The 22,463-nt window shown below is 31.3% G+C and overlaps 3 protein-coding genes across 7 annotated transcripts; 1 reads left to right on the forward strand and 2 right to left on the reverse strand.

The window, feature by feature from the left end:
- Window positions 1-495: 495 nt before the first annotated feature.
- Window positions 496-3,111, reverse strand: LOC108322897 (tetraspanin-2). The gene is made up of 2 exons (XM_017555184.2): window positions 2,507-3,111; window positions 496-1,066 (listed from the first exon to the last, which is right to left on the reverse strand). Exons 1-2 carry the CDS (start codon window positions 3,002-3,004, stop codon window positions 755-757), a joined length of 810 nt encoding a protein of 269 aa, XP_017410673.1. The 5' UTR covers window positions 3,005-3,111; the 3' UTR covers window positions 496-754.
- Window positions 3,112-5,220: 2,109 nt separating this feature from the next.
- On the reverse strand, window positions 5,221-6,629 carry LOC108322886 (1-aminocyclopropane-1-carboxylate oxidase 1). Its single transcript, XM_052868063.1, has 3 exons — window positions 6,388-6,629; window positions 6,055-6,278; window positions 5,221-5,970 (listed from the first exon to the last, which is right to left on the reverse strand). Exons 1-3 carry the CDS (start codon window positions 6,487-6,489, stop codon window positions 5,376-5,378), a joined length of 921 nt encoding a protein of 306 aa, XP_052724023.1. The 5' UTR covers window positions 6,490-6,629; the 3' UTR covers window positions 5,221-5,375.
- A 6,258-nt stretch (window positions 6,630-12,887) lies between these two features.
- Window positions 12,888-21,686, forward strand: LOC108322965 (K(+) efflux antiporter 4). 5 transcript variants are annotated; one of them, XM_017555285.2, is made up of 21 exons: window positions 13,343-13,478; window positions 13,595-13,725; window positions 13,933-13,976; window positions 14,742-14,800; window positions 14,919-14,997; window positions 15,149-15,210; window positions 15,322-15,397; window positions 15,485-15,559; window positions 15,777-15,848; window positions 16,001-16,084; window positions 16,180-16,248; window positions 17,566-17,643; window positions 17,817-17,905; window positions 18,703-18,799; window positions 18,876-18,929; window positions 19,291-19,386; window positions 19,711-19,899; window positions 19,993-20,070; window positions 20,301-20,345; window positions 20,903-20,992; window positions 21,095-21,686. In XM_017555285.2, the coding sequence occupies exons 4-21, from the start codon at window positions 14,769-14,771 to the stop codon at window positions 21,173-21,175; spliced, it is 1,446 nt and encodes a 481-aa protein (XP_017410774.1). In that variant the 5' UTR covers window positions 13,343-13,478; window positions 13,595-13,725; window positions 13,933-13,976; window positions 14,742-14,768; the 3' UTR covers window positions 21,176-21,686. The 5 variants fall into 5 exon arrangements, 4 of the variants coding, with proteins under 4 accessions (XP_052727416.1, XP_017410772.1, XP_052727417.1 ...); XM_017555283.2 differs by lacking the exon at window positions 13,595-13,725 and having other exon boundaries at window positions 12,891-13,478; XM_052871457.1 differs by lacking the exons at window positions 13,343-13,478; window positions 13,595-13,725 and adding an exon at window positions 12,894-13,051.
- The last annotated feature ends 777 nt before the right edge of the window (window positions 21,687-22,463 follow it).

Genomic DNA, 22,463 nt, shown 5'->3' on the forward strand with positions numbered 1-22,463 from the left:
TTTTTCTAAATAAATTTTGAATTCAAATCTTCAAATCTTCTAGATAAAAAAAAAAACATAATTAAAGAGAATACTTCTTTTAAAGATAGTCAGACAAAAAATAATAAATTGGTGTATATATACATTACATATAGAAGTCAATTTAGTAGGATTGCAAGTCAAGCTCTAAAGTCCCTACTATATTAGTATGTTACAAAACTTCTCTACTTTGGGCATTTATAATATATTTTAAAACAATTTTTTTTTTGAATTTTTTATATTAATGGTGAAATTTTTTGCATTTCTCCTAAATTGAGTTCCCTTGTCTGGTTTCATGGATTATAGTACCAAGCATCCAAAAAAAACTGGGTCCTACGAAAAAAATACGCAAGCGTCCATTCATAGATCTGAGAGCATCAAATTCAAAAACACTTTTACAATCGGCGGTGCCGGTCTCTTAAATTTTGTACTTATCTAATTAAGTGTTTTAAAAAGTGATTATCAAGATTCTGAACAGCAGCATGAAATACCAAAGTTTATTTAAAACAAAAATGTACAATAACAACTCAATATATATTTCATCTAATCATACACTCAGAGAAAGTATAGGTAGAATATTCTATTCTCTGTTTTCCCTGAGCAACGAGACCCGTGTTACTTCCAATATGTACACTAAAGACAAAGACTTTAACGAAGTTACAGGGACAAGAAAGAACGATAACCAAAAAAACAAAAACTTACGTAAAGAACTTCCAAGTATTGAGAGTAAATAGGATCAAACCCAACCCTGTTTGTAACGGGTGAAGAGGTCTTCTGTTTGTGCATTCCTGAAGGCGCTGCAAGCAATGACATAGACCCATATGAGGACCACCACTGCTACTATGAGAACGATGTTAGCTTTCCTCCATTCTTTTCTGAGGTTACCCAATAGACCAGCCTTGCACGCATTACAATCGTAGCATAGTTGATTTTGATCATTGTTCCACGAGTAGCAATCAGGATCAGCTGTGGGATTCACAGGGTTTGTCCAAAGTATGGGGCTTACAAAGCTGTAACCACAAACTGTAGGAGGTTTGCAACATCCTGACTGTAAAATCAATCAAACCAATTCATTACCACAATTTTAATTATACAATAATTTCTGTTCTGTATTAATATAAATGGTAAGAGCACAATAGAAAATCATGTCAACATGCTGACTGAGCAATATAAGAGTGTCACATTACTATTTATGCTAAATATTAAATGCTAAGTTAAAAAATAGAACTGAAATTACACATCCGAATGTTCAAAATGAAAATACACAGAAGTAGAGTTAAATTTAATAAAAGATGGAACTGGGAGTCTTAGACAGAAAAAGAGAAGAGGGGTGACTAGCTACCAAACCACACCACCAAGCAGCAGGCAACAATAATATAACTTTATCTTCTTGTGCTATAACGACAAAACAATGATCTTGACTTTCTTGGATGATTAATTTAATATGGCCAAATTTTGCATTATTTCTCTACATGTGAATCAATGAGTGACAATTTCAGCTGCATTCAACTTTCCGGGGATCAATTATACCGGAAAGGCCCCACAAAGCACCAATGTGCTGTCACTCACGCTGGTAATAAAAGATGTCTCTAATGTCTTCTAAAGAGGCATTCTCATCTTGCTGATTTTGTGACATCGAAAGTTACGTAAAATGGACATATATGGTGGTTAGATTTATATGAACCCCGTGTTCTGCTGGTGTTAACATCAAATTTTGCAGTAAAACTTAATCCACACCCTACTAGTGGGTCAAGCTAGGAATAAGAAGGAAAATTCATATGATACATGAAGTTTATTACTAAACAAAACTATAACAATTAGTTCCACAATTTAAAACTCAAAGCATGTTAAGATCATAGCTCCAGCAGAGTTTGAACACAATCCATGCTAATTGAGAATCTCCACCGGTTTCATCTAAAAACCGATGGTTACTATCATTTCCCAACCACCGTGATAATCGAGTAACTTCGCAACTAATCCATGGGACACAGTATACGGGTACGAAAGGAAGGTCACGGTGATCTTATCAGAACCGTATAGATGGAAGACTAAGAAAAGCTCATAGATCCAATCCACATCCCTAGAAAGAAGAAAATAGTTCCCAAATTCAGCCATTTGAAAATCTTGTTGAAGACACAACGTGGTGTCATGTGATGTGGGTCCAGCAACAACAATTGAGGAACAAAAAAAATACTTTAAGAAGCAATATTTCTACGCAAGTTAAATCTTGCTTGTTTCCAAGAAATCACTTGTTAAATTTGTACTTTTGAGTGTTTCAATGCCGGGGAGAGTACAAAAGGAAAAGTAAATTCGCAGGTAAAAATGTCTTGAGAAGATTTTATTTTTTGGTTAAATTTAGTTGCTGAATTCTAAGAAAAACTTAGTCGATACTATTTTAGAATCTAAGTACTTGGAAGGAACTCAATGATAAGAGTAAACCGATTAGGTGAAAATTATGGAGGTGTATGTAAAAGCATTAGGAAGGAACCTGCAAGGGGGAGATGTGAGAAGCGAAGAATTGATCGGCGGTGATGTAATTGAGCGTGAGCTTAGTGCAGACATCGGAAGCAGCCAAACAGGGCTTTATCTTGTGCCAGCTGCCGGAGCCGGTGACGCGGTTCCTGAACCAGGAAGAGAAGCCGCTGAGGTTGTACTCCTTGTAGGCTTTTCCGGGAACATCGTAGGCTCCGTCGGGTCTGGTGACGACGAAGGCGAAGACGAGAAGGATGAGGAGGAGGGCGATGAGGAGAGCCATGGAGAAGAGGTAAAGGGCGAGGAGGCCCTGTTTGTTCCAGTAGGCACCGACAAAGCCCGCGAGGGAGACGAGGAGGATGAGAAGGCCCATTATGAGAATGGGCCAGCGGAAGTTGGCGACGCACTCGTTGTCGGGCTTTGAGGCGAGCCAAATGCCGGAGGCTATGATGGGAATTGAGCATATGATGGCCACAAAGTTCAGAACTGCGGTGATGTTGTTGCTCACACCCATTATTCCAATCCTCTCTCACTCTCCTATGCTTCTTCAACTGTATTCAGTGTAGTTAATCACTTATCTGTATTTGTTTTACTTTTTGTTCGCAGGTCATCTCTCACGTAGGGTCCCACTGGGGAAATTATAATGGGATATGAGATTTTCCTTCACACAATCAAAGAGCTCAGTTTAAAGAACTTACTCCCTTTCTCACGCAATCACACTTTATTCTTTGAGAAAAATAATGTTTTGACACCCGTTCCAAATATTACTCTCATTTTAATAATATAATAATATATATTAACATTTTAAGCTAAAAATTAAATAAATATAATTAAAACATTATTATTTTGAGTTGTTAAATGTATACATTTTTTTGTATTAATTACTTAGTTGGTCACCTAGTCCATTTTTTTCAATAGGTTTTCATTTTTATTTTATTTTTTTCAATTTAGTCTATATTTTTTATATATTTTATTTAATTTAATCTTTTCTTGTAACATTATCTAAATTATTAACGAAAGAGTGTATGTAGTGAAAGTATTTGAATGAGCTAAGCGGTTTTTGCTTACGTGGTCTGGGTGAGTTGCAAAATATCATGGTTCACTACCATCGCGAGACAAAAACATATCTATACCAGAATCATAGATCTATCTTTGAATAGCCATGCACCTCTCGTATCTTCTTTATCGCACCACCATAAAATATGAATCCACTTCAAGCATGCAACCAATTTTCGACCTTCATTGTTAACACAAAATCAACAATTCCTCGTGCACACAAAATCTCTAAACCTGCATCCAATTTTTTTTCAACCCCTTCCCCAATCAAATTAATTTTCCAATAATTCACACACAGAAATCATCACTTTTCAATTCCTTTCCATTATCCACGATCATATGCTTCACACATACTTCATTCACCAATTTGTACTTTCGGTTTCCATTCCTTCACTCATTCCATTTTTCATCTTCACAATAAATGCAATCATTTTTCACCATTACAGATTTCATTCTTCTTCTTCTTTCATAATCCATTTTTCACAATAAATTGAAAATCTTTTTGGAGTTGTTGTGCTTATCTCTATAGTTGTCAAGCCGGTGACACTTGTGTCTCTAACAACTATGAGTTCATGAAACTTAAACGTTTATGAATAAGAAGAGGTCATGTCACAACATACACTTTAGATAAAATATTGTCAGGTCATAAAAATTATCCACTTTTTACACTTTTTTGTTAACAATTTAGATGATATCATGAAAAAAAATCAAATTGAATAAAATTTACTAAAATATGAACCAAAACGCATAAAAATAAGTTAGTTTTAAATTCTTTTATTTTTTTCCAATATAAAAATAAGTTAATTAATCCATAATCAAATTTAAATCTTTTTAAGATTAACCGAGAATTATGTTAATTTTAATTCACAATTAGTAATTTTTTATTTTTTTAACCCAATTCCATTTAAACTCATAATAAGAAAAATTAACTTACAAATTATTACCTATTATCATACCTTTAATTTTTTTTGTGTTGAACTACTAATATCTAGGTATAGTTTTTGGTCTATAGGTTTTTTCAATCATGAAAGTATCATTTTAAGATGGCACATATGTAGTCATGATTCTTCACTTTATTTGCGAGGACTACTCCTGATAAAATATATGCTAAGTTCGCATCATGTTTAGCTTAGTTATGCTTTTAATATTATCAAATGTTGATATTTGCTCATTTGATGCTTCATTTTCTTCAAGAAAAATTTTAACAATATATTTTAATACGGGTAGGATACATTTTATCATTGATGGATAAACCAAATTTATTAAAAATTACAAAATGTATATGCATTATTTTTAATTAACTTAAGAGTTTTATTTATGATTTTTTTTTTCACTTGAAATCAGTTTTATAGCTTACCAATATTAAGCATTGGAGCACACGGTTGGCTTGTTTAGACCAATAACGCAGTTAACCGTTGATACAAAGAGGAATGATACGTATGATATATTTATTTGATTTGACACACGTTATAAAAATAAAATAATCATGAATTTTTGTGTTTTTTTAAAAATAAAATAAAAAGTAAAAAAAATTATTAAATGTAAAAAATTTACATACGTAAAAATATATTTTTTTTTTCATGAAAAGACAAGTTGAGAAAAGAAAAAGTAAAACTAAGAAAAGACACCACGATATTAAAAGCTTTTTCTTTATATGGAATCAAAGGTCACGTTTACAGGTATCTATTTGATACTTATAGAGGCGAAAGCCATACACCAAACAGGAAAGAAAAGAAATATTTGTATGACAAAAGTAAGTGTCTTATATAGTAGTAATTTTAGCAACCCCAGAGGGTTAAACACTGAGAGGGTCTTAAAAGTTTCAACTTTCAAGCCAGAATATTTCCATTGATCGTGTTCTTCATGGTTTCAAATCGAGGACCCTTTTCACCAAACTTGGTGCTGCCGTAGAGCTTGAGATAGTCACCATAAAGGAAGTTGGTTGGGTACAAGAGCTTAGGAGCAGGTGAAATAATGGCTTCTCGAATGGGGTTGTAAAAGGTGGCAATGGAGATTCTGCTTCCATTCTTGTCAGGCATGACTCTATGCACCACACTTTTGTATATGCCATTGCTCAACACTTCCACTTGATCACCCGTGTTGACAAAAATGGCATTGTTCTTGGAGGGTGGAATCTTCACCCATTTGCCATCTTTGAAGAATTCTAGACCCGGCACTCTGTCATCTTGGAGCAGTAGAATGATGCCACCAGCATCTGTGTGTTCTCTGAGTCCCCTCACAAGTTCTGGACGTGGACATTTAGGGTACTTTGCCACTTTTGTTCCCATAGCAGGACCATCACCATCACTTCCAGAGAATGCTTTCTTCATGTAATCCTTCTGCAGACCAAGATTTTCACTCATCACCTCAGATAGCTTCTCTCCCACCTTCACCAGTTGTTCAACGTACTCATCCATTGCGTGCCTGCGTTTAAGAAACAGTACGTGGAATGTAAAACTTTTTCTCATGATACTGGGATGGTAGAAAGAGTGTTAAAGAATGTGTTACCAAAGTTCCTGAGAGATGTTAGGAATTTCATTGATGCTGGAAGTGGGTCGATGCCAAACGAAGAAGGAACTTTCCCAATCTATATCAGAAGCATTCTCTTGTTTCTCCAACCTCTTTGCTATCTCAGATTGGTAGAAGCTTTCCTTCAGGTTTTCCTCATAGTATGTGTTGATCAACTGCTTCACCTTCTCCATCAATTGTGTGTCAATTTCATGGTTCTCAACCTGCATATATATATATATATATATATATATATATCCAATAATTGGAGGAATGAAGAAGAAGAAGAAAACAAAAGGGACTAATTATTAACATCTTTTTCATTTTCTATACCATAAAGAAGCCCCATTGCTCACAAGCTTTGTGCAATAGCGTCATTGTGTCACCCCTCTTGTCTCCATTGAGCTCACTGAAATCTATCACAGGGATCTCCATTACTAGATACTCAATGTTTCTGTGTTGAAGGTATATGTTACAGAAATGGGGTATTTATAGGGTATTTTAAATATATTCTAAGGGAAAGGATGTGATCATGTACATCTTTTACTCTTATGCCAATGGTCAACAGATTTTCCCTTGTAAACAAAGTTTTTCGTTCTTTTCTTCTCAAACGAAAACTTCACCTTACGTTAAGTCGTCGTTTTGATTTACACAAAAATATCTTAACTGACGTTTACTTTCAACTAGAAGCTTTTTCTCATGTAAATCAACAACTCATCAAGTGAATAAAAAGTTATGTATATTAAACCAAACACTTGCTACATGTTCAAAAGGAATGTGGGTGGATCGAATCAAAGCAGTGGGCGGTTTTGGCTGAATGCTGCAACATGATATTACTGATTACGATGAAGATCACACACTCTCCAGTGTTTATTTTATTGCATCTTTTCGATTCTAGGTGATTTAGCTATGCATCATGCATGACATAATGATCAAATTATTACAGTATTCCAAGACTTTTTTGGTTTTTTCTGGGTTATAAGACAAACATGTTCATTTTAAAGAGTTTAGGTCGCACACATAGAAAATGAAGCTAATTTATACAACAATTAAGAGACAGGTTTCATAAGTTTCTAGCTCAATCTCCACAGTAACAGCGAATATAATCTGACGATATATTAAGAATCTTGGCTGCTTGCTTGGTCATTGTTTGCCCACTTTGGATCCTATTTTTGCTTTATATATGTATACTAAAAAAAATTATCATTTTACATCACCTTTTTCTATTACTATTACTTTACCATTCATTTTAATTATAAAATGTTACATTTCGCTGATAAAAGTAAATATAAATAAAATAATAATATTTATGATTGTTAAATAGTAGTGTAGAAAAATATAGCCTGAAATTTGTTAGAATTTTAATCATATTAATTCATTGTTTCAATATTTTGGACATAATACTATCAATCTTGCGGGTTCAATTTTCACTGTGTCTCACTGATAATAACAATATAAAAAAAAGGTTTCAAAACTTTTTGTTTCCACTTTTTGAGAGCAAATAAAGTAGGTGTTCTTATAAATTGTTTAAAAAATATTAAAAATCAATTCTTTCTGTAAAGAAAACTTCTTCAAGACCCTTTTATTTTTTAACTTTCTACCCGTTCACTTCTTTCATTCACATTAACTAATTATATATTATGTATTCAATGAATTTTATTCACAATATTCCTTTTTTATAATAATATGTATTACTATTTAAAAAAAATTGAGAAAATCATATTTTAGATTGTCAAGTGATTTTTTTTGTAGATAAAGATATCACCGATTACCTCCTATATTTTTTTTACTAGAGCTTCAAGATATTACTTCATTATCGCATAGTAGATAAATATTTTTTTTATAATTTTAGAAAATTTTATTGTGAATGGTAATTCATCTATCTTAAAAGAGTCTCGAAGTATTATCGCAGATAAAGAAACACATATAAAAAGAAGAAACGTATCTTTACAATTCGTATAGAAAAATTGATAGGGATAAAATGGTGATAAAAAGAAAGAGTGAGTGGTAGTGAAAGATAATATAAGAATAAAAAAAATTGGATGTCAAAATACCTTTATCCTTTACTTTATTATAATATAGGAATAGGAAACAAAAGCTTATAACTATACTATAACAAGCATTATAACTTCAACAAAATCATCCAAAGTAATTTGGAATGTAAAAAATCGTCAAGAACAATTATAATATATGCTTAAAAGAACGCTATGTAAATTTAAAATATACGAAAATATAATTATTTATTTATTTTTTATGGTTATTTTGTTACAAAAATAATTACTATAATTTTTTAATTATACAAATAATATTTTATAATAATTATTGAATAGTATAAATAAATTAATAAACAAATCTTGAAAATATGTAAATCAATATCTTAAACATGACCCAAACCGGTGTTGGACCTTGTCCAAAGGTGGTCATTTGTAAAAATATCTTTAAGAAAAATTTATATATTTGTATAAGGACTTTTAGATCTTTTATAAATGAGTTTTTAGCATTTGAACTTTTTTAAGTTGTTATTTGTGTTTTTAATCTTGAAATGGATATTCCATAATAGATTTAAATTATTCTTTTAATACGACAAAAATGCTAATAAAAACTTAAAATTATAAAAGACACACAACTAAACTTTAATATATTAATAAAATATATGTATATAAACTTGAATGTGAAATTATATTATAACATAATAGGAGATAACAATAAAGTTAAAACCATTATTAATAAACCAAATTATAAAAATTAAATAATATTACTTTTATGCACTCAATAATTTCACATTTAAATGTTACAGACGATGTAATTACAATTTTTCTTTTTTCAACCTTTTGACACGTTTTTAAATATAATTCGTGTTAATATCATATTTGTTTAAAAATTTAAATTGAAAAATAGAATTAGAATATGTGTAAAAAATTTCCATAATAATTTTTATGACAAGTAAATAAATAAATTTATTTACCTAAAATTAACTACAGAAGTTTAAATTTGAAAAATAATAATAATTATAAAGTAGGAACTCGTTTAATTTTTCTTTCTTATGGGTACTATAAACAAGTTTTTAATAAATATTACTAAGATATTGAAGTTTAAAGAGTTTAGTTTATTGCCAACTTATTTAGATAATTTCCACATATTTTTTACATTAAAAATATTTTAAAAAGCGCTAATAAAATATAGTAATACTCCATATGATTATATTTATTGGATGACTAACATAGAACTTAAAAACCCTTAAGAATAAATAATAAAAATTTGGAATACATTTTCACCAAAGTATTTTTAAAATCATAATCAAGAAGATTTGTAATTTGAACAATATTTTCTGTAAATACAGAAAAACTGTTATTGTTATAAATGTCTTCCTTAATCATAACATTAAAACGTCTTATAAATTCCCTAACACATATATGCAAATGCAACCATGGTATTAATTTTGTCAACAAAACCTTGGAAAACGGCGTCAGAATATAAAAGTCAATGTTAAGGACACATAGGATAAAAACAGTGAATCTATTTTAAGTAACTTCAACCTCTATTTAACTTGTATATGTCTATGAACTTGGTCATTTATGTTTAGTGCCTTCGCAAGTAATGTGTTTCTTTATCAATAGTCAAACTTTGAATGAGGAGAACTTGACGATAATTTACCCAAATGACCAAATACACTTCATCACCTATTTGACCATATAAGAAGATAAATAACACTTATCTCGTAAATCAATCTTATTTCTAATTTTGGTCGGTAAATTACTTTGTCCATTATTAAAAATATAGATGGAAAGTTATTAATAACTTTTGTAAAAATTAAAATAATTATTTTTTAGTTTCTTTTTAACCTTTATTATTGTATTATATCTTATATCTTAGGCTTAATAACATTTTTACCAATGATTTAATATTTTATTTATTTATTTTTACTCAATCATATATTTTGAAAGAAAAACCTTAATATGTATCTTTTCCTAAAATTATTTTCATCAAGACACCTAAATAATTAATTAATTTATGTTATTGATGTAGTTCAAAGTTATGATAACTTTAAATCATGTAGTTCAAGTGTCTATAATTTAATACAGGAAAGCCGTTTTATGTTAGCTAAAAAATATTTTCTATATCTACTTGAGAACTAGCATAAAAAGTCAAACATTATATATCAGTTTTAAACTCAACATAGACAGACCACAAAAAAAAAATTATAATATTAAAAGTTATTTTATATTGCAGTTAAGGCACCATTGACATAGGAAATGATTTTTTTAATAACAAAATTGTTTCTTTCTCTACTACTCACGTAACAAATATATATATATATATATATATATATATATATATATATATATATATATATATATATATATATATATATTATTCAAAGTCCTAATAATATAATAGAATCCCAATCTAATATGGTTATACATATAATATTTACATGTACATTTTGAAAACATAAAATAATACCTTTTTGAAATAATTACTCAAAAGAAAGAATATCAACTACACACAAACTTATTTAAAGACAAACTTTTTTTAAGATTTTTTATTCTATTGGATATCTACACAATCAACAATGCGTGACTCAACAATCTTTTAATAAACAATGTTTAATATTTTAATTATAAATTTTACATATATTATCATATCTCACAAGTTAATCGTGTTTGCATATATGATTTCATGTGTTTCATATATAACATTCACACTCGTATTTCTTCACTTGACATGAGTACTATAAGTTAAATTCATAAAATATTATATATTTGATAATTATATTTCAATAGTACAAAGATTAACTATTTTTGGAGACGATTTGATGTCCCAAAATTTCAAATGAGCATCAATCGTTTAGTAAAACTTAATGTATATTCAAATTATATTAGGTATGAAACTTAAATTATATAACAAAAAAAAATAAATTACAAATAAATTAACAAAAAACTTACATTTCTAGTGTATTTTTAATTGTCAAATGGTTAGACTTGTGGTGTAATACACACAAGAGAATCCAAGATACTATTGAAGAATAGTTATTAACAACGGTTAAATAACCAGAACAAAAGAAATCTTACCATATTTAAAACTATGTCACTACATTGCTTATTTATACTAGGTGGAATATAATTAACATAATAAACCGTTATAAAATATTATTTTTATTGTGTATTTTATTTCATATAGGCAATATAATTACTTATTAAGGAACAATCACATCTCCTTAGATATATTAAGATAGAGAGCACTAGAAAAAACAAAATTTATCTTTTTGTAATCAATTCTTAGTTTTTAGAAATTGTTATGTAAATGATATCTTCAATATTATAAAAAATATGTCTAAATTATAATTTATCTTATTATGATGAATTAATTTGAAGCCCACTTAAAGTGTTTAAGATTATTGTAAAGACCTAGAAATAAGATTTTAGAAGTGGTAATTGTTTAAATATAATGAGACTCGACTATTTTAATATTAAATTATTTTAATACAAATAGTTTTGTTATGAATGAGTTTCATAATTTTAAAACACACAATCTCTATAAATCATTTTATAGAATTCTTTGACTTTTTTCTAGGAGTTCTCATTTTCTATTCGTTTGATTGAATAACCAAGACCATAGTCATGACAATGAACTCTTTGATATGGACAAATCAATTTATCCGTTTGAATAAGTTGAGTTTTCAATCCTTTTTCATTGGTCTTTTCTTGTATCTATTGCATGTGGGTTCTACTCAGATTGTATGTGTCTTTTGAGTCATCAATTTGAGTCATTGCTTATTAGTAGTTCTAATAGTGTATCCTAATTGTACTTATATTTATTTGTAGAAGCATATAAAACTTATTGTGTGTTTAAAACTGTTTTAGGTTTTGTAGAGCAATTTTATCATTTGTCAGATAAGGGAAACTAAATACCTTATTTTTATGTTTTAGATGTTTTGAGAATATGAAATTACTGCTTTGTCTAAAATACCAAGTTTTACATTTATACAAAGAGCCAAACATTTTGTTTATCATCTGATTAAAGATCTATATTTTGACTATCAAAAGTTTTACACCAAAGTCATATTTCACTAAAGATATAGAAACTTTTTCTTCAAATAGACTCCATATACCATAGATAACTCCCATAAAATTTGCATATATATATATATATATATATATATATATATTCAAACTCTATAAAGTAGGTAAAACTATCAATATATTTTCTTTTACTACATTTAAAAATATTACCACGGTTAAACTTGGATAGTCTTTTTTTTACACTATAATCAATATTTAATTTGATCCAATATACTTTCAAAAAAGTTCATATCATTAAAATTAACCGAGAAGAAATATAAGATCCAGTGGAAATACCAAAAAATTTTAGCATTTAAAATCAGATATATTATCAAATATAGATTTAGAAAAAGAACCAATTATCCTTACAAATATATAATTTAATATTTATAAACAGTAAAATATTAATACATAAAACATATGTTAGTTTATTGTCTGTTTTTAAATTAATAATTAAATATTCATTAAAGATAAAATATTAAAAAATAATATTGTGACCTATATTAGTTTCTCTTATTTCTATATTATAATATAAATAATATAAAAAAATTAAAATAAAATAAAAATACTATAACAAAATTAAAATAAAATAATATTCTTATAATTATAAAATGGAAGTAGGAAAAAAATGTTAACATGTCACAGTCAAAAATATTATCGTTCAAAATGAAGAAATATATGATAAATGGGAAAATTTGAATATCAAAAAGTGAGGTGAGCAAAAGTTCAATCCCTTACTTATTGGCCGTGTCCATAGATTGTTGGCAACGTTCCTTGTTGCATGAGTCACTCAGAAGTAAAGTAAGCAAGCATATCAGCTCTGCAGTGACAAACACGCGCCTCGTTGGTGCATAGCAAGTGCCAAGTGTTCACTCTCGCGTTCGAATTCGAACTTCCGTTTTCAATTTCTACAACATCGAGTCGAGGACCTTTCGGTACTTTCCCTCTCGCACTCTACCTGTCCCTCTAACCCACTCAACTTCTCTGTCACATCTTTCTGCGCGTAAGAGATAAACAATTCGCGCGCCAAACACGACGGTGCTGCTAACTGCCAGCGGTGTCGTTTCGTTTCAGAGCTTTTCCATTGCTCTCTCTCTCTCTCTCTCCGAGTCTGGGAGATGAGGTTAACATCACCTGCCATTCTCAACCTTCTCTTTCTATGTGATCTCCTTCTTTGTCTTCCCACATTTTCTTTCTCTCTCCTCGTCGCTGACGCCAAGTCGGAGCCGCAGCTTCTCCTCGCCGGGAAAAACGCAACCTCCGTCGTCAATGCCTCGCTTGGGAGATCCGGCGATGATAGCTTCGCGAACATGATTGATCGGGCTCTCGAAAGAGAGTTCCCCGAGAATGAGCAGAATGAAGGTTCGCAGATCTAGCTTGTCGCACTTTAATTTTTTAATGCTCAAGCGTTTCTAAACATTTTCGTGTAAATGATTTCCGACAACTCGTTGGATCGTGGTTGCCGTATGCCTTTGCAGTGTGAATTATTGAAAATGCCGCTCCATTCGAGTTTCGTTTCACTTCTTCGTATGCGCTTTTCTGCAATTTCCTGATTAGCATTGTGCTGCTGGATTTAACTTGCATTCTCTGTAAAACCTCCCGCAGTAACGTGAGTGCTGCGATTAGAATCCTGTAATTTGCTATATTCTTTTATTGGCTTTTATGACGAAAAACCAATGAGACGCTGTTAACTTTCAAATGTTTCACATGGATACGTTGTAACGAATGCGTTGAATCATTCACGACATGTGAGTAGTGTAGTGGAAAGTTTAATTCAAACGAATGCTTTCAGTGAACTTCGCCGAGTCTTTTGCAGGTACCGATCCTGGTGGTTTCAACAACAGTGTTGCTGAACAGCAGGTGTGCAGTAAATTGCTTTACATAATATATTTAATTGCCTCTAAATTTTTGCAAGCCTGGGGAGCAATTGAATGTAGCACTCTAGGGACCTAATTCAGGTAGTTTAGGTGTCTTGTTTTAGGCTAGACTTCAATCTGGTCAGGACTTAACAGTGTAGTAGGGAAACAGTTCATTCTATACAAACTGGCGTTCTTGTGTGTTTGGATTTTGGCCAGAAAGGCTCAAACTATCACATGCTTTTACGTTGAGCTGCAATTGACACGTGTGCAAAATATAAATCAAACACCCACTTAATACTCATGCTTCTATGTTTTCTCCTTTGGAAAATGTGAAAGTCTGTTTTGGAGGCTCCAAACGAGAATTCAAACACTTCATAATATGTTTGTATACATGTTATATCCATGTTGCACTCGTTCCAAAGCACTGTTATGCGAGAAGCATCGATTTCTAGCTGAGTATTAATGAGTCCCAAACTGAAAAACTAACGTAATAAGTCAGTGGATGATAATTCATTAGAAAAGCATTAAACTGATTCAATCTCAGAAGTTACAATAGATAATAACTTGTTCATAATTTACTTATGACTTGTCAAATTTTGTTTTAGATTTTCTGGGATAATGAATTTTAGGGTGGGAACCTCTGTCTAGGTCACTCCTTTTTTGATAAATATCACTTGTGATACGGGATTTTATGTATGTGGCATATTATTTTCACTTGAAAAGATCGTGATCTAAGGTCCTTCTCATAATTTTTTTAATGTATCAGGCTGTCTTGGAAACTGTTGCCAGAGTTATGCCCAAGAAAAATGAAAGCAAAGAAGAAAAGTATGCACCTCTTTCTTGTAAAAGTCAAATATTTTTTCTGAAAAAGGGTACCGAGTTTTAAAAATTTAATGCAAAGGCCTTTACTATGAACCATGACATTTGTTAAGTTTTTTATCAGGCCATTTCAGTTCCACGATGTTTTCAACTTAGACAATGAGAATAGAGCAGACGATATGCCAACTTTAATTGATCGGAAGGTATGTCTATTCAAGCGGTTGAAGTTTTTCAAACATTGAAATAATTTCTGTAACAGCCACATCATTACAATATGCATGAAAAACTCAATTCTACCAATCTTGTCAGAAGTTGATTTAATTTTTTGTAATTTTCCAATTGTTTCAACTACAGGACAATGTCTTTATCATATCCAATCCTAAGTCAAAGTATCCAGTTCTCCAATTAGACTTGAGGTTTAATTACTGTTCGTATTTTTTCTCTCTTTTTCTAATAACATTATATATACGAGTGCTTGCAACTACTAACTAGTTAGGTTGCTTATCCTTTTTATGCCATATTTTCAGATTGATATCAGATCTTGTGGTTGTCATTGTGTCTGCAACCTGTGGCGGCATTGCCTTTGCTTCTGCTGGACAACCAGTTTGATTACAAACCTTGCTTTATGGTTTTCAGTACATATTTCTATGACATATCTCCAAAAAGTAATCCATACATACAAATTTGCAGGTGATGACTGGATATCTGCTAGCAGGATCAATCATTGGACCAGGAGGTTTGAGTTTTGTTAGTGAAATGGTCCAAGTATGTATCCTTTATAGTTCTTTTGTCATGTACACTAATATCCCCCTCCCTTCTTTTAGCTAGCCACATTTTTTACAAAAATAAAATCATTGATTGAATGCAATCACGATGTGTGATGGATACTCTCTTTCTACAAGACATATTGAAATGAAGTGATGATCGAATGTCATCTATTTTTTCTGCTAGTGATCTTGCATATTGCTTCCACTCCTTGCAGGTTGAGACAGTTGCTCAATTTGGTGTCATCTTTTTGCTCTTTGCATTGGGCTTAGAGTTTTCAGCAACGAAGGTTGGCTTGTACACTCATTATTTCTTTTAGCTTGAACTTGTAAACTTTTATCTCAGCCATACTTACCATACATACATATATATATATATATATATATATATATATATATATTTTTTTTTTTTTTTTTTATTTTTTTTTTTTCATGTTTGCAGCTTCGAGTTGTTCGAGCGGTGGCTATCCTTGGAGGCCTACTCCAAATTTTCTTATTTATGTGCTTGTGTGGAATAACAGCTTCAGTATGCATTTTACTTTTAGAAATATTAATTACAAAAAACATTTCCACTTTGATGTAAATAAATTCCTCATAAATGCACCTAAATCCTGCCTGCAGTTATGTGGTGGTAAATCATCTGAAGGAATATTTGTAGGTGCATTTCTATCCATGTCTTCAACAGCTGTGGTAATTTCCTAACCTCACTGTAACGTGATTTTTGGTATCCCTTTTCAATATTATACCATCTCAAGTATGATTGCAACTTTGTTGGACAATAAACTTGTTATGTTGTTTAATATTTAACCATAGGCGTATAGTGTTTAAGTAACCTAAGGCTGTACTTCTATAATTGCAACAAACTATTGCAATCATTTCTTGGTTGCTATTTGGTTAGATTTGATGGTGTTCATATTTCTATATTCTACACAGCTGTCAGTTTTTCAGCTAAGTGTTAATTATTGGTGGACAATAGAAAATATGAGGAATAAAGGCTTTCTTTTTGGAAGATGGTGGTCCTTAGGGGAAAAAGTGTTACAATAGCTTCAGTATCAGATTAAATCCAGCAAAAACTTTAAGGACAAAATAGTTGCCTTTAGTGGAGCAGAATAGATTATTTGATCATATGATAGTCATATCTCATAGACAGTGCCATAAGAGCTAGAGAAAAATTAATTAATGAATTGATAAAAGCTTTTTAATTGTTTGGTGAATTTGGGATGTATATGTTCATTGGGATTGTTAAGTTGGAGGGGATTGCTTGCATTTCCAATTGTCCTTTTACCCTTATGTGTGGTATGCTATCATGTTTGGGGCTTCTATATCATGCTTTTTTTTATTAATGATATGAATAGATTAATTGTTGCATCGTCTCTGTGGCTCTTTTTTTCCTTTGTATTATGAGAATCTCTTGGTTGTATTGTCTTTCTTTCGCCTATAGTAGGATTTATTGCATCAAGAAAAGAATGAAGATCATTGGTAGAATGTTATGAAGGAAACAGTTCTATCTAGTGTTTGATTGAGGGAAAATTCTTATTTGAGGGTAAATTCTTATTTGAGGGGAAATTCTTATGCAATACTCTAGTTGTTGTATTGAGTAGTTGAGCGGATTTTTCTTGATGAAAAAACTAAAAGGCTAAGCTCTTGCTATGATCACTTCTTTTCTAGATGTTAGCAAACTTCTTTGGTGTCACATCTATACAAAGCATTAACTTCAAATATATTATTTCCTCAGCTGAGAACAAGGAAGATTCGTATGTACTGCTTGAGTGTTTCAAAAAACACCGAGCAGAATATCATATATCCACAATCTGTTGTTATTTACACTGATATAGGGAAAAAAAGTACAACCTAAGGTTACCGATTTAGGATTATACGTACTAATGCTGGTAGAAGTAGTAGGTAACAGAAAAAGCTTTTCTGGCATATGGAAAGCAGATTTTCTAACATTGTTATTTGTTATTTACTTTAAATTTGTTTTTTTTTTTTTCCTTCTTTGATCCCCAGGTCTTGAAATTCTTAATGGAAAGGAATAGCGTCAATGCCCTTCATGGTCAGGTTACAATTGGAACTCTGATACTGCAGGTATGTACTGTTATTTTTGTGTTAATGAATGCACATGAATGACTGAAACATTGCTACTGCTACTTGTGCAAAAAGAGTGGAGAAGCTATGAATGACCCTGATATTCCTTGTTAAGATTTTTCTTCTCACATTTGTCTTCTTGTGAAATGTTTGAAATTGTTGGTTCTTTTCAGGATTGTGCCGTTGGTTTGCTCTTTGCACTGCTTCCTGTTTTGGGTGGAACATCAGGTGTTCTTCAAGGAGTAGTATCCATGGCTAAGTCGTAAGTTAATTGTAGGATGAATTGTTCCTCATTTATCTTCTCTCTCCATAGTTTATGAAATCTATGATAAATGATATTAAACCCCAAGGTTCTCCAAGCAGCAACATATATTTTGTGATCCATTAAGGATATTCTGCTCATAGTTTTGATTCTTTTCTTGTTACGAGAGTTAAAGATGAAGATGCAAGTGTATTAAGAAATTTTGGTGTGCGAGACCAGTCGGCCACTTCTTACCAGTATTGATCATGATACGTTAACATAAAGTTCTACTACACTTATTGAATGTCTCAACATGTAAAATTTATAAAGAGAAACACGATGGTGCATAAATTTTAATCTCACTATTGTCTACTATGATAAAGTTATTTTAAAAATCTTTTGTAAAAAAAATAATTATAATTATAATAAGAGGCTACAAGAAAGGAGTTCATATAAAATAGTACACAAAATTCTACCCTACCAAAGGCAAAACAACAAAATAGAAAGAAGAAAACAAACTCATGAATAGAATAAAGCTTTTTGTTCATCTTGCATTCTTGAGATGAAGACTTCTTTGGTGATACCATGAGATGAGGACCAGATGAATGTCATAAAAAATCTTATTTCTATTCCATAAACAATCTAAATTAAAATAAAAGACTTATAAGTACAAGTATTATTGTTGCATAATTATATAACATATACTCCATTTCCTTGTTGAATTTCATAAGACAGTTAACTTCACTTGATGTGCTGATGATATTAACTTTTTTTTTCAGTCATTTATTCCTACTGGTTTACTAATTCTGTTATTTCAGATTGGTGACCTTAATTGCATTTTTGGCCATTTTGACAATGTTATCTCGTACTTGTGTACCATGGTTCCTTAAGTTAATGATAAGTTTATCCTCTCAGGTGAAGATAGATCTTTTTCTCTGTTTTAAATGTTTGTTTGTGCATTAGACTTTAACTATTTTTTTTTTCTGTGCAGACGAATGAACTTTATCAATTGGCATCAGTGGCTTTCTGCCTACTTGTTGCTTGGGTGTGTCTTCTATCAAATCTCAATCTTTCATTACTTGCCAAACCTTGTCATCTTAGTTGTCTGTTTTATCTTCTATAATGTATAATGCCCTTAATCTTGGATGAGTCTGTGGTTGTTTTCTATTGACGAGTAATATTCACCAAACTTTATTTTCCTAAATCCAAGGGGTTGCTTAAATGCATGTATGCCTACCAAGTATCTCAGTTGGCAGAGTTGTTGTAAACTCCCTAGTACCTATGTTCACTTCCTTTGAATAAAGACAATGTATTCATGTCTGACTTATTTATACATAACATTTACAATGCCCGAACAACATGTGTGCCTTCAACAAAATGTTTTAATATTTGTTGTTTCATTTCAGTGTAGTGATAAGCTGGGTTTAAGTCTTGAACTAGGTTCCTTTGCTGCGGGAGTGATGATATCGACAACAGATCTTGGTCAGCATACACTTGAACAAGTAAGAAATAATTCTAGGGTCTGTTCTTTGTAGTGACTAGTTTTACTATGTTCTTGGATGTAAACTTGTGTTTTGAGGAGTATCATTTGCTCAGTATTTATTATGTTCTTTTTTTTTTCTTGGGTACATGTTAAGCGTGTTTAGTGGAATGAGGATGCTTTTATATTATGCTTGATACAACTTTGTATTTTCATCATGGATTCATGTAAGGTGGTGGCACCCAAATGAATTTTAGGAAACCTTCTTGAAGCACTAGCATATATATTTTGAGATGACTCATGTTTTGCTATAGTTTTGAGCTTACTCAAGGTTGTTGATATATAGGTTGAGCCAATTCGCAATTTTTTTGCTGCTCTGTTCTTGGCCAGCATTGGGATGCTTATACATGTCCATTTCCTTTGGAATCATGTTGACATGTTACTGGCAGCTGTTATATTGGTGATCATTATAAAAACAATTGTAGCTGCATCTGTTGTTAAGGGGTTTGGATACAGCAACAAGACTTCACTTCTTGTAAGTGTCATCAATTAATACAATTACGTCTGTCTGTTGATTACATCATACATTTCATTGACGGAAGAGCCTTAGTTTATTCCACATGCGTAGGTTGGGATGTCCCTGGCACAAATTGGGGAATTTGCCTTTGTTCTTCTCAGCCGTGCTTCAAATCTTCATTTAGTTGAGGTATGTACTTCATTTCAAGACAATCATTTCAGCTACTTTGTTTCTATGAAGACTGCAATTTATCTTTCTGCATTGTAGGAAGCAATTTATAAATAAAGGAAATATGTTTTATTTTAAAAAAAAAAATCAGTTTTCTGGCAGTGCTTATTATCATTTGAAATGTGAATGTAATTGCATTGTTTCTGCAGTTAATTTAAATATATGGACTGAATGTCTGATTCCTACTGCAGGGAAAGTTGTATCTATTGCTCCTGGGAACAACAGCTCTTAGTTTGGTACGCATGCACTATTTTATAGAATAACAATGTTGCTCCCACTGGTCCTTTTTATATCTAGTAAACTAGTAATTATCGATCACACAACAATGTTGAAATACTGGTCTTTTAACAATCTTGGTGTGGTTACTTTATGGATTCGAACAAGCATTTACTAAACATCACTAGAGTTTTGTTTTATCATATGATAAATTCATGGTCTTAATACACACAGGACAGGGATTAGGTATCTATATCCATTATGATTCGGTTGCAAGTTGCTCCTACTTTGGCAAAGTATTGTTTCAAGGCCCCCACCCGTAAACCGCGTTGTTTTTTTGGTAGATAAATTCTGTTTGTTGATCATCTTTATTTTAACTAAGCAAGGGATTACTAGTAAATGTGATTGAAGTTTAAGAAGTTATCACTAGTAAAAACATTGGACCTTCCTACGCAAAATTATTGTGCCAGTTTTGAATGCTATAGCCAGTTTTATGTGTAATCCTTGTATGTTTTTAGTATTATGTTCACAACTATTTGAGGAGATTTTGAAGCTTACACAAACAGAAATAGTGCAGGTGACTACACCTTTACTCTTCAAGCTAATTCCTGCAGTTGTGCATCTTGGGGCATTGTTACGGTGGTTCCCTCCTGATAGTTCAACTGAGGTATCTTATAGCTTTAATAATTGACAAATGATATAAAAATTTATAAGTTTTTGTTGCTTCAATTTCTAAAAGATTCTGACTTTTGAATGATTTTACTCTCAGATTGCATTTAAAGGGGACAGCTTTCGTGTAGACAGTGCTAAGCGTATTACTTTGATGGTTCAAGGCTCTCATGATTCATGATATTCACATTTACTACGAAGCAGAAATGAAATTTGCGGGCTTTAATTGACGGCTTCTCAATACTACGGGAGGACAAGTGCTAAAAACAAAACAAATAAGGTTTACTAAATGAAAGAGTTTTCCATTGCAAAATACTTTATATACTCTCTGCTTTCAAAACACGCACTGGAATAGTAAGAGTAAATGGCGAAAGTATGCCAAGGGAGCCAGGAGTTTCAACCGGATACAGCAACTAACCTAGTAACTGGGGCCATGTTATTAACTTGAATGGCCTGTTGTGTATAAAGTAATATGTAGTTGCAGTTAGTGTATTTCATGTTAGATACAATCCTCTTGAATTTTTTTCCCTTACTTTTTCCCTTTATTTTATTCAAATTTTTTTGGGTTGATTAAGTTTGGAATGTGTAATTTTCCCTGTACAAGTTTTAGACTTAAGGCAGTCATCAAAGTCAAATGTACCATGTTCATAACTTTTGAAATTATAATGGAAGATAATTTGATTTGCCATTCATTTCTTGTAATTCTTTACTAAATACGTGAAATCTGTCGTTTGTGGCAAACAAGCTTCACCGGTTACTGAGTAACCTGAAATATCTGTCCGTCATCACCGCCCAAGAAACCGCTGGTTTTCTTGAGTCAACGTATATAAACTAGCAACTGTTTGAAGTTTCCAATTGCAAACGGTCGTTGGATGGTGTTTGTCTATACTATCTAGAAAAAAGCCCAATTTAAAAAAAAAAAAAGAAAATATAACAGAAGAGGGGATTAGTGATTGTATAAAAAATTAGGAGTGTATATAAGTATTACTTTTCCGCACTTAAATTTTAGTAAGTGGCTTTTGGTTTCGTAGACTGAAGCTAGCATATCTTATGCTCGCATTTTTATTTTGGCAATTATTAATGTCTCTGTTACTTGATTGTTTTAGAAGCTATTTCTATTGAGTAATTATTTTGTTATCGATGAATAATTTTTATAAGGAAATTGGTTAAGAATTTCTCTTTGTACCGAAGTTTAGAATTTTTCTTTAAAGTTCTATGCAATGTTAATTAAAAAGTTTTCCTTCATTCATGATATACAGTATTACTTTGAAAATAGTCGCTGGAAAAAAATATGAAATACATAATGGTTTTTAATTATAAAAATTCCTTACACCCTCAGTAATGTATGTATATTTTCTCTTATTTTTAATCCGGCTCAATAAGACACAAGTAAATATGATAAAATAAGTGGATATGTGGTGTATATAGGACTAGATGTTTGGGTTCTGTGTCTATAGAAATGCATTTAT

Source organism: Vigna angularis, chromosome 1 (assembly GCF_016808095.1).
Source record: "Vigna angularis cultivar LongXiaoDou No.4 chromosome 1, ASM1680809v1, whole genome shotgun sequence".
In the NCBI taxonomy this organism is placed as follows: Eukaryota; Viridiplantae; Streptophyta; class Magnoliopsida; order Fabales; family Fabaceae; genus Vigna; species Vigna angularis.

Coding starts and splice junctions, on each gene's coding strand:
- LOC108322886 (XM_052868063.1), bottom strand. CDS start 6,489: ATGGAGATCCCTGTGATAGATTTCAGTGAGCTCAATGGAGACAAGAGG. Junction 6,279..6,387: donor AGCAATGGGGCTTCTTTATG/GTATAGAAAATG, acceptor ATATATATGCAG/GTTGAGAACCATGAAATTGA. Junction 5,971..6,054: donor AACATCTCTCAGGAACTTTG/GTAACACATTCT, acceptor TCTTAAACGCAG/GCACGCAATGGATGAGTACG.
- LOC108322965 (XM_017555283.2), top strand. CDS start 13,235: ATGAGGTTAACATCACCTGCCATTCTCAACCTTCTCTTTCTATGTGAT. Junction 17,906..18,702: donor GTAGTATCCATGGCTAAGTC/GTAAGTTAATTG, acceptor CTGTTATTTCAG/ATTGGTGACCTTAATTGCAT. Junction 19,387..19,710: donor GTCAGCATACACTTGAACAA/GTAAGAAATAAT, acceptor GTTGATATATAG/GTTGAGCCAATTCGCAATTT.
- LOC108322897 (XM_017555184.2), bottom strand. CDS start 3,004: ATGGGTGTGAGCAACAACATCACCGCAGTTCTGAACTTTGTGGCCATC. Junction 1,067..2,506: donor CTCACATCTCCCCCTTGCAG/GTTCCTTCCTAA, acceptor TTGATTTTACAG/TCAGGATGTTGCAAACCTCC.